Source organism: Atractosteus spatula, chromosome 11 (genome assembly GCF_055471065.1).
Source record: "Atractosteus spatula isolate fAtrSpa1 chromosome 11, fAtrSpa1.hap1, whole genome shotgun sequence".
Lineage (NCBI taxonomy): Eukaryota > Metazoa > Chordata > Actinopteri > Semionotiformes > Lepisosteidae > Atractosteus > Atractosteus spatula.
The window spans coordinates 37,564,487-37,576,702 of NC_142716.1; the positions used below are offsets into that span (position 1 = coordinate 37,564,487).

At 42.6% G+C, this 12,216-nt stretch overlaps 1 protein-coding gene across 1 annotated transcript in view; it reads left to right on the plus strand.

Annotated features, from left to right (window-relative positions):
* Window positions 1-12,216, plus strand: part of xylt2 (xylosyltransferase II) — a 30,480-nt gene continuing 18,264 nt past the window's right edge. The window contains exons 1-3 of the mRNA XM_088927770.1: window positions 1-137; window positions 8,977-9,475; window positions 10,988-11,163. Coding sequence (XP_088783896.1) covers window positions 3-137; window positions 8,977-9,475; window positions 10,988-11,163 — 810 coding nt within the window. The 5' untranslated portion in view covers window positions 1-2. The remainder of the gene's footprint in view (window positions 138-8,976; window positions 9,476-10,987; window positions 11,164-12,216) is intronic.

Below are 12,216 nucleotides of genomic sequence, written 5' to 3' on the forward strand. Positions count from 1 at the left end.
AGATGGTGGCGAGCGTAAGGGTGCAGAAGCTGCTCCGCCGTTACAAACTGGCGATTGCCGCCGCTCTGACAATCCTTCTCGTTCAGGGACTTGTGGTGTGGAGTCTCAGGAGCCTAGAGGAAGGGGAGAAAGCGGAGGTAAGGCTTTGACCGATGTCACCGATCTTCCGCGATGTGTCGTTTATCATTTTGGATGTTGTCTGTCTATAGATACAGTATGTGACTGTGTTTGCAATAGGCTCGGGAGAAATCTGACCAGTGCCGCCGCACAACAAGTTCCCAATGTGTCACTTGCGTTAAAGCGCTTCGTGTCCCCCTGCGATGTGCAGTTGCGTTGACTGCAAAGAGCCAGGGCTCGGTGTGGCTAGACCTTGTATTTCTCTTAGAAAGCTATGTGTGCGCGAAAACAAACGTGTTAACTGTTTTCCGCTAGTGCGTATTTGAAAACGAGAACAAGGTAAATGAAGCGCTCTGAGAGGAGCTCAGAAGGCGCCGGCTGTCAGTAAGGTTATTTACGGTTCGTGCTGGAAAAGGCACTGGAAGAGCGAGTTACAGGCATTGTGAGACGGACAGTTCGGACGCCGAAGTGCAGCGGTCTTGGGTCGAAAAAGACGGCGGGTGGCGAGTCCCAGCGTGTCTGAAGAATGTGGTGATTTTCTGTCTGGGGTTTCTCTTCACCTAATGGAACAAAACCGCAGACGGCTTTCCAGCCAATCGCTTCCAGGACTGCTTTCAGACTTTTGTAGTGGGGCCACGCACGATAGATTCCAACTAATAATTCGCCTATGTGTGTAATACTAGTTTATTCAAAAGTCCTAAATCTCATTCCTCCAAGATAATGTCACTGGATTCATGCACCAGAAATAAGTATTGGCATGCTTGCTGCGTCTAGCTTTGCATCGCAGACTAGTGTTGCGCCGCTAAGTTGTTAGTTATGGTGCAAATACAGCGGCGCCTTTGTATTTACTTCACATAGGTAAACAGGTTTTCTTTTTATATACGAAATCGGCCGTCAATCAAATCAGTGCAGTCATTTAAAATTAACTGGTCTAAATGTGTTATTGAAGAGATTCAAGTGCGGCGCTGCGTCAGCGTGCTCTGGTTGCAAAGGGACGAATAAAGGTTAAATACACGCTGAAAAGTAGAAGAAACAACTTATATCCTGAAGAAGGCTTTACAGCCGAGACGACTGCTTCTTAGTTGTTTTTTTCCAGTGTGTAATTATTCTTTACTTATTTATTATTTTGTGTTATTTCTGGTTTTGTTGATGTGCTGCTAAAGTTGTACAGTGTTTTTGGATCACTTTCTGTGATCAATAAACTGAGCAATGCCTTCTCCACACCCTGACTCTCTGCCTACCCAGGGCTCCAGTCATTTCTCCAGATTTCACACCTCAGATTGACAGATTCCTTCCAAACACGAGTTTCTGGAATGCCACTGAGTGACTCAAAGTGCTGGTTGGGTATCATGTGGTAGATGAACCCAGGTTATCCTAGTAATTAGCTCCCAACAGTATACCTTCACACCCCTGTTCTCTTTCCACTCCTAGCACTTTCAAATGCACGGAGGAGGGAGATGTTGTCACTAAATCCCATAAGAAACCTGATACAGTGTAGCCACTGTGGTGAATCTGTTTTCCTCAGCTGTGCAGACAGCTTGTGGAAGGAGACACTCTTCAGTTCCCTTACCCAGTAAGTGTACAGAAGTATGAAATTAAATGATGCTTAAAAAGAGCGTGAGGAAGATTACAGACAAAAGGAGGCCATTTGGTCCCTTAATAACTACTGTTTGGTAGTAGCTTATTGTTGCAAGGTTTTTATCCAGGAGTGTCTTGAGGGAAACCAAAGTATTGACTTCAACCCCATGGCTCTGTGGCTTGTTCCATTTACCCAGATCCTTTTGGGTAAAGAAGTGTCTCCTATTTTCTGTCCACATATTTTCTACTTGTGTGCAGTGGTTTGTGTTTTACTGTTTCAAACAAAGCGCGCAGGCCTGCCTTTGAGGATTTTAAATACTTAGACGAGGTCACTTTTTAATTTTCTCCGTTCAAAACTAAAATGGTTGAGGACATTTTATTAAGTCCCAGAATGCAGCTGGTTGCTCTCTTCTGGACTGATTCCAGAGCAGTGATATCTTTTTTTTTTGTAATGCGGTGACCAAAAGTGTTCATCATATGTTAAATGAGGCCTAATGCACTGTACGATTTTAACATAACATGCTATGTTTTGAATGCTTTTGCCTGTATAGCTGAACATTATTTTTGTCCTTTTTTTATTGCTTCCCCCACGTTGTCTGGAAGACGATAGATATCTGTCTATAGAAGCACCCCAGTGTTTTTCATAAATAAAACATTTCCCAATTTAAATTTATAGTTGTATTCATAGTTTAAAAATAGTTATTTTCGCCACTATTGAATTTTCTCACCTGTTGCATGTATTGTATGTTTCCTGGAGTTGTCTTCTGGAAACCCTGCTGCCCAATGTTTGGATCAGACTGTGTTCTGAAGAGACGCCTCGGAGCTTGTATGTAGAATCTGCATGGACATCTTTCAAAACGGTTTTGCTCAAGTATAATGGGATTTTATGCACACATCTCCCCAAACTGCTTTTTTAGGTCTCAATTCAGAACTGCCTGTAGTTAATCATCTCTGCTCCCCATCATGCTTGGAAGGACCAGCACAGCCGAGATACCATAGGAGGCATCCAAAATCTACTTCTACATTAGAAACTGCTTTTTTACCCTGTGTGCTCACAGTGCTGAGGGTTGCATCTCATTGACTGCTACTGTACACTGTGGTACTACTGTAACTGGAATCCTAGCAGGCTTTCAACCCAGTGTTGGTAAGAAGCTGGAAAAGGGCACCACAGAGCTCTGCTTACTGTTGGCTAGTGAAGTTGCCCAAGTTTATTTGGACTTTGGGGTTTTAACCAGTGCTCTGAATGAAAAACTTTTAGCACGAGAGAATGAGATTTTTATTTTGCTGGATCCTGATTTGCTCTGAAGTGAAGTGCTTTTAAAAATAACCCTGGTATTTTTTCTAGCTTGACAAAGTCTTATGAAACCGCAATGCAGGGTCAGTAAGTAGTGTAGTGAGAAGAAGACTGAAAAATTTGCTAGACTGTGTACTAAGACAATTATCAATAGCCGTCGATGATTATGAAGAGCTAAATTGCATTGCAGTAGGACATGTGGTGAATTAAGGAAAATATAAAGTGGTAGTGGATTGCATGGTGGTGCACTGGTTCGCATTGTTGCCTCTCAACGATGAGCTGCTGGGTTCAATCTCAGACCTGGGCTGGTATCTGCGTGGACTTTGTATGTTCTCCGTGTGTTCTTGATGGTTTCCTCCAGGGTTCAATTCCAGACTTTGGGAGCTATTTGCATGGAGTTTCCTCCCGCAGTCCAAAGATATAGTTGTAGGGTAATTGATTTCTGGGAATATTGGCCCTTTTGTGAGTGTGTGTGTAAGTGTTTGTGTGTCCCCTACAATGGACTGGGATCCTGTCCGGGGTTTATCCTGCCTTGTGCCTGTTGCATGCTGGAATACTCTCTGGATTCCCCTCAGTGCTGTAAAGCAGTTAGAAAGTGGATGGAATGAGGGTACAGCAACTGTGAAATCTCATGGGTACAGCCATGAAAGATTAGTCCTTTCTGGTTGTAGGAACCCTGTTTCGATCCTTAGCTGTAATAGTGCTAATATGCTTCCGGTTTCTAATTTAAGAAATGTTTTGTCTTTCCTCCCATAAGTTGAGTCAGCACACGTAATAAAACCCAAAGAGCGAACGACAACAGGGCTTTGGGGAAAAAAAACAACACATAAACAGGAAATTGAGGACGTGAGAAGCGAATTTTCAGGCAAATATCTTATCCTTTAGCCTTCCATTGAAGCCTGTTAGTGTGACTGCAGACATCTGTCTGCAAGTGAGACCCAATGCTTTCGGTCATGTGCTGTAATCTGCCAGTACCACACTGTGTGCACCTTATGAGGATGTGTAAAAGAAGTAAGCCTTTTAACTGAAACAAAAGACCACAGAATCCCATTATTTCCTGCAAGCCGGAGAAATAATTATGGGATTTTGGCATAACCTGAGATGTTTTGTGTTTGAATGTCATTTTTGTGGGCGGCACAGTGGCGCAGTGGTTAGCATCGCTGCCTTACAGCGTTCAATTCCTGGGGTGGTACCTGCGTGGAGTTTGTATGTTCTCCCTGTGTTTGCGTGGGTGTCCGCCAGGTGCTCTGGTTTTCTCCCACAGTCCAAAAACATACTGGTAGGTTAACTGACTTCTGAGAAAATTGGCTTGGCATGTGCAAGTGCCCTACGGATGGATGGTTATGATGTTTGTGAAGCAGAAGCATCATTGAATATGAATAATGGGTGGAGAGTAAAATAATTGAAATCCCATTCTGAGCAATGGCATTACACATGATGTCCAGCCTGAAAACGCACCAGTACCGATAATCCATAGGAAGGGCTTTGCACAGACATGGGGGTGACTGTTAGCTTAAGGAAGCAGGGACTGTTTTGTGCAGTTGTGCTGTGATGCCTCCCATAGAGTGGATAGAGGAGTTTGTTGAGGCAATTTTGCTCGTTTCATCAAGCCTTAAATTATACAATTATTTGTTTTCTCAAATCCTTGTGATTCTTTATGTAGAGAAGTGAGTTTTTCTTTGTAAGTACTTCTTTGTAATTATCTGAAGATGTTAAGTGTGCTCTGTTCTTGTTCAAGGTTGTTTAAATCTGAAGAGGTTTAGTTCCTTTACCCTGTGAGTGTATGTAAATCCTGGAGTATTCTTCTTGCTCTGTTTTCTTGGGTGGGGTGCTGTGAGTAGCCATTGTTGAGCACGTTCACTGTTTAAAGAGCAGTTCTATGAATTCTTGGCACATTCAGTTCTGCTGCCCTGGAGCAAAGTCAGAAAAAGCCGTGACCGCAGGGAGAGCTAAATGATGGTGGAGCAGAGGCTGGTATCTGCTGAGAGTGTTGAACAGGAAAAACAGCCAGTTCAGTGTGACACAGCACTGCTCTGTTGCAATCCTCAGAAGCCTTGGTCCTAAGTTGTGTTCCTCTAGGTCTGCTATCAATATGGAAGTCGCATATTATTTAAGACTTATTAACAAGTGGGAATGTTCAAGTTTGGCGAAATTCTCCAAGATTCAGTACATTTGCTCCTTCACCTGACTGAACCCCTGGATCTTGATATCCCTGTCCTTTCACTACTTATCTGTTGCGAGCTCTATAGGTGATAAAATGGTCCAACCCAGATTCGCCAGCATTTTTCTTGTGAAACACCTGAGAGAGGATTATTGTCATGCAGTTGTAAATGAATTCATTCATTAAACATTAATTTGTCCCGACTTCTTAAATTGTTGTTATGAAACTGCAGGCTCTGTGCCTTGTAACACATTTAGTCTTGGGCATTACGATTCCTTTGTTGTTCGTTCTCTGAAAAACCCATCTACCACTTACCATCAGACACACCAGCAGGAATTTTGTGTCATCTGGTGTCTGTCTCCTGCTCTGTGGGAGTTTTCTGTCCTTTAATTTTCCCTCTTTGTTCCTCAGCCTTCAAGCCACTTAGATGTTTGATTTTAGGCACTCTCAAGTCTCCCTGAGTGCCTGTGGTGGGAAAAGCAGTAACAAATGTTGGGAGGCCAGGAAGTGGCGGGGGGAGGGGAGGGTTTAAAAAAAGTTGTTTTTCAGAGAATAAACCTGTTAATAAGGGCTCGAGAATTTTGTTTTGTATTGCATAATTGCAGGGCAGAATAATACGCAGTTCATGTAGCTCAAAATGGAGCATAGAGAGAAGATGGTTTAAAAGACAATTCTTTTATATAAAGTTGGGGTGGCAGATACTGTGCAAGCTAAATACCCTGGTTTTGCTCAGTTATGCATAGAACACTGTGAATTGTATGAAGGTCTTTGGGGTAGGCATGAGAGCTTCTCCGAAGCGTGCTTAAGGAATGCAGAAAACATTCCTCGGCTGTAGGTTGAGACGTGTAGTAGTGCAAAAAAATGAGCTAACAGCTGTACAGCACATATGAAGGTATATCTTGTCCATCTAGTTTTGCGAAACATGAGCCTTTTTCTTGCATGGTTGCAGTAAAGAGATTAGAACAGGAAAGTGAGTTCCTTCAGAGTGTGAATGCGTAATCAAAGTATGAACTAATAGTATGCTTGGAACAGCACATAGATTTATTAGTAGGATATAGTTTTCCCAAGACATTTGTGTTAAGTTATTGACATTGTGAAATAATAGTAAAATGTAACTTTTGTAGTACAGTATATGTGGACCTGTGGATAAAAGTATTAACTAAAATACAGAAACTTTATATATTCTCAATCACTTTCAGAGTCTTGAGCAAAGGAGGGTAGAAGAGCAGCTTTTTGTTCAGGAAAAAACAAAGTTTTGAATTTCTGTTGAAAATCGGGGGTTTACTGTTGAGGCTCTTGTATGCAGTCAAGCATTAACCCAGTAGAGAAATTGCTTTGATAAGAAACATTGAACCTTACAGACAGTGATCCCTTCCTGTTACCCTTATTTAGACACATTACTGGGGACAGCCCAGACAGCGCTGTGCCTCTGCGCTTAAATGCTTCCTGCCTGCAGTGTCACCAGTGTTCACTGTGGTGCCACCAGGTTTCCTGGTTGTGCTTAGTCATATGAGTTCTCTCATGCACTCCTAGCCAGATTCTGGGATTCATCTAAGTCAGAAAGGTCACTGTGACCCCAGGCACTGAACATCTTGCTAATGAAGCAACTTGGACTTAAACCCATTGCGTCTAGGTGCAGTGGAGGCTTTCAGCTAAATTTAAGCAGCTGCCATGTGCATTGTAGAGGTAATTAATAGATGTCCATGTCTTGGGCGATTGGGGGGGGGGTCCTGCAGATAAGGCAGGTTCCCTCGCTGGCACAGTGTGTCCTGGGCATCTGTACTCATGGCACTTTTCCAGTTCTTACAAGAACTGTGCACTGAGTGCAGCTATGGGATGATTAATTCACATGAGCAGATAAAAGTGTGTTGTGGCTGGCTGGGTACTGCCTCCCCACAGGCTGGTTTTTATCAAGGTCTTGGCATCAAAAGTGATTTATCCTTTTTATTTAAATAATCATTCTTTTTCAGTGGAAGGTCGAAGTAGGTACTGTAAAGTTTTGTGTAGGAATGTCCCTGTCAGTGCCATTTCTGCTTTGGTAATTATATTAAGGCATATTCAGATTGCTGAAAAACATGCCTTAGACAAAACAGTGCCTTCTGTCGTTCTTTAAGTTTTTCTTTATGGTGTGGCTGGATTCCTTGAGAGCCTAAGACATAGGTTGGAAAAGGCAGCCCTTTGGATTGTAAATGTTTGCATATGTTGCATAATCTTCATAACAGTGCAGAACTGTGGAAGATAAACACCTATTGCATTGAAGTTTCAACCTTTTGACCCTAGTTTGACTAAATATAAGTTCGTAAGTCTGTGATGTTTAAAATATTCTGGAATGTTTTTCCTTTCCACAAGTGCAAATTTGTAAAGAGCCTTTCTATTGTAGTCCATAAATTAATCAAACTGCTGTACAGTGGGCTGTATGTTTTCTTGCCATTTCCTGCCATTCCTTCTGTGAACAACTGTCAGTATTAAAAGCAGCACTCCTCATCACCACCAATCTTTTAGTTTCCTATTAACTTTTTTTGAAGTACTCTGTAGCCAGCAGGTGTATAAAGGTATTTTTTAAAGCGTACCATAATGGTTTTTCTTCCAAAAATGTCTGATTGAAAGGTCCCTGAAACATTTCCTTGTACTTGAACAGGTGAACAGTAAAGAGAGCTTTTAGACCCATGACTTTTACTTGTAAACAATATAGGTTCAACAGGAACAATTTACAACTTTGTAACCAGTCCAAAGTATGTAATCTGGCAATGCATGCCTTTCATTTCATAGATGAGTGATCTGTGATGTCTGTCTGTATAACTTCTGTACCTAAGCCAACTCTGTCTTGTATAAATATCTCATCCTCTGTATTATGAGAAAAAAAATAATTCTGTTATTAAAATCCCTTTTGTAGCCCAATCAGAAAAATATCTAGCCATCTAGCCATGTCTGCTTTATTTGCAACTACAGAAGGACTCTTCATTATGGCAGGCAATGTTTTCAGAACTCAACAGTGAAACCCAAGTGATGTATATTGTTTCTTGAATTTGTAGATGCTCTTTGTACTATGATATCGAAATCTTATTGTTTTTAAAAGGAGAAATAAAAATGGAAAAATGTATATATTGTAAGTGTCCATTTTAATTAAAAATTACATTTCCTGCACTGAAAGTAGGATTGGCAATGAGCTGAATACATACATGGCTGGAATTGATCGGATTGATAGGAAACAAACTGGAACTGAATCTCAACCGATTGATTTGAAGAGGGAATTGATTTGGAGTTGAATTAATACAATTAACCTCAGCTTCGATTAGTGAAGTCTGTTTTTTTGTTAAGAATTTTTGTTATACTGCACACATACAAAAAGCTGTATAGATTAAATAGTTTGTATACTACCTTTGTGTTATTACAGGTAAAGGTGGCAAAGTTAAGTCTTATTGTGTTCCTTGAATAGCATTAGTTTTTCTTTCTTGTTGTGTTCTTTTAAGTTCATAAGCAACTTAAATCATACTGTACTGTTATGTAGTATCACTGCACTGTACCTGTCAACAATGAGCTGTAAGAGAAACATTTCCTTTGCAGGGAAAGGGAAATGCTACAAATAAGAGGGATGTTGAGGACGTATGAAAGATTACAAGCAAGGGGAGGCCAGGACTTTTGTCCCATCCAGCTCATTAGGTTGCTTAGCTGCTAAAGACCCCTCTTTTCACACAAGGCTTTGTGTCCAAAGGTGCCTCCCGATCTTCTGTTCTAAATGTGCCTCCTTGTGGTTTCTCCTTGTCCGTGTCCTCAAGGCGTTTGGTTGCTTGTTGTTGACAGGTATGCTGTTGCCTTTTTTCTGCAGAGGAGGTCCAAGCTGCCCGACAATGGCCAGGATCCCAAGAAGGAGCGTTTGGGCAGTGATTGGCAGAACAGGCTTTCCAGGAAGAATCGGAGTCGGTGGAAACCGGGGATAGAGGGGCCGGGGGGCACAGCCGCCAGTGCCTTCCGGCGGAGCACTCAGCGCCGTAGGCCCCCTGCCAGCCTCCGGAGCTCTCAGCGGCAGGGGGGCGCAGCAGAGGGGGTGCCCTACGACCCCTCCAGCAGCCGCAATTTTACCGATCTCAAGGGGGAGGGGCGCTTCCTCACGGCACAGCACGGCGACACCGGCAGCGTGGAGGGCGCCCCCCAGGCCCCCAGCAGCGACTTTGTACCCAAGTGTGAGATCACGGGCAAGGATGCCCTCTCAGCCCTCAGCCGTGCCAGCTCGCGCCAGTGCCGCCAGGAGATCGCCAACATAGTCTGCCTGCATCAGGCCGGAAAGCTGATGCCTGAATCGGTCCCACAGTATTGCCAGCAGTACGGTGAGCCTCCTCCTTTCCCAATCCAATCATGGCAATGTGATGTTCAGCTGAGATCCAGACTTCTTGCTCATTAAAGATCTCATGGCACTGTACTCCAGAGCTGGGGTGTTCGCTCTGTGTGCTGGCTGAATTCCCCTTTGAGCTTGAATACTCTGGCCTTCCTTCGTAATATAATTGATGGAACAAGTTCTCACTTTTCCATCTGGTCTGCTGTGCAGTCTGGCTGCTGGTGCACCAGGGAACTAACTGTGCTCTTCGTTAGTGGGTGTAGTGAGAGTTCCCTCCTTTGTGTGAGTTGCTTTGGGATCCTTAGGGATAAAAAGTGCAAAACAATTCTAAGGTATTGTTATAATATATATATATAATTGATTGAAAAAAGAAATGCAACATTTTCTGGAATGAGAATACTATGGTTATAGCTTATGTACTTTTACAAAAAGTTGTCAATTTGTTTTAAGCCCTCTGGCAAGTTGCAGTGCCTCGCTGCACAAGCTGTATTGCTGGTCAATCACATGAAAGCTCGTTAGGTGCACTTTTACCCAACGAGGTCCAGGTGGAACAAGGCCTGATCAGGTCACCTTTAAAAAGGCCTTAATTCAAAGCTTAGATCACTGCATGAAAAAGGCCACACTTAGTCAGTTTTCTGTGCATTCCATAATGCCTCAAATGTCACCAGAAGCAAGGGAGAGGGCCATTGGCATGCTGCATGCAGGCATGTCATGTGCCAGCGCTGCCAGACACTCTGGAGTAAGCAGCTCCACTGTGTCCCGACTACAGAGAAGGTTTCAGCAGAGCAGCAGGACAGATGACCATCCAAGATCCAGTTGCCCTTGAGTGACCGCACCAGAGCAGGACTTATGCATCAGACTGGTCCATCTGAGAGATCGTTTCAGATCTGCCACCCGTACTGCTGCTAAAACTGCCAGCAGGAACAGTGCTCACATCAGTGACAGGACAGTGAGGCTCCATGCTGCTGGCCTTGGAGCAAGGCGACCCGTCAGAGGCCCTCTGCTCACACCTCCTAGACGTCACACCCGACTGGCTTCACGGATGACTCACTCTTCAGCCTGTTCCATGCAGGCGGGAGGGCCAGAGTGTGGAAGAGGAGGTGTTGCGTTTCTTTTTTCCATCAGTATATTTACATGCTACTATTATTTTGTCATTTTGAAGGACAGCTTTTTTGTTTGTCATAAACTTCAGTTAATTTTGTTCATCTCTCTTTGGACTTCTGATGCTCATCAGTAGTGAAGGTCAGTGAGTTGACAAACAATATAGCCTTGCTTTATTTTATTGTTTTTATATGCAACAATCAGTCCATAAACCCAGTTATTTTCAAAGCTGTGTTTGAAGGTACCTAAATAATTAAGGAGCCACGGATTGCAGTGCAGAGGACTGAGCAGTCTGTCAGTTCATTGGTTTTTGGATACACACACACAAATAAACAAGGGGAGCAAGTTTCTATCTGGTTGATGTGCTCCTGTGCCTGAGCCTCTGTGTGTCTTCAATCCCCAGGCCTGTCCAGCCCCATACTGCAGTGGGAGGACATTGACACAGACCTGTCCAAGGTGGACAACCCGGTCAGGATAGCCTTCATGCTCGTAGTCCATGGGCGCGCTGTCCGACAGCTGAAACGGCTCATTAAAGCCATTTATCATCAAGATCACTTTTACTATATCCATGTTGACAAGGTAGGCTTTCACCTTTCAGTTCAGGAAAGTTGTTTGGGCCTGTTGAACAACTGTCTTTAACAATTGCATTCTTCATTTCTTCATTGGTGTCTGAAAAGTGGGCTGTGAAAATGTAATCACTGAACTGCATTAGCCTCGTTCATGATTATGGATGATAAAATTCTTATTCAGTGTCACTGCAAAACTAGACATTCAGAGGCCTGTAATTTAAAAATGTCTAGTGCATTTCTTGAGGACATTGTTTAAATACATGGCCTCATGTTTTGAAATTAACCTTGGCTCTAACAGTGATTTTTTTTCATTATGATTTTATATTGTACTACACACGTACAAATAGCTGTAGATAACATAACATTACTCTTTTTCAGAATCATAGATAATAAAGGTCTTATTCAGTGCCATAGCTGAAGAAGGCAAATTGAGTAATTTAAAATTTCACAAGTATATGTTTATAATTTATTTTATCAAAAATCCCAAAATTGTGATTGAAAATAAAGACCTCTCCTATTCGTCCAGTCTCACCCATTCCTTCAACAGCAACTCTATTTGGTTAAATGGATATTTAACCAAGATAAAGATAACTGTGGACTCCCAAGATCTGATTGTCTTAGCACCATGGATACAGGCTGTGGAAAGTTACAAAAATGTCCAGAAACAGGAGAGACATTTTGTTTAATTACATGGCATCATGGTTTGATTTGACTTTGCACCTGAAAGGGATTCCATGACTGGGCAGCTTTCCATGTGAAATGATTTGTCACAGTTTCAGGTATCTGTCAGTCCTAAACAGTTTTTTATACTGTGCACTTCCTTAATTCCATTCCTGCCTTAGCATTTAAATTTGTTGCTTCAGAATTTGTCCATTAGCATTCTATTACAGCCACCTTTCCATAATAAACCAACACACACCTGAAGCATAATAGAATGTACTAAGAAAATTGGGGGGGTTAAGGTTTCAGGTAAAAGTAATCCCAGAATTCCATTCTCCGCTTGTGGTCTGACTGCCACACTTAGTTTATTGTGCTCAAAGATTAAAAGGGATTTAAGATATGA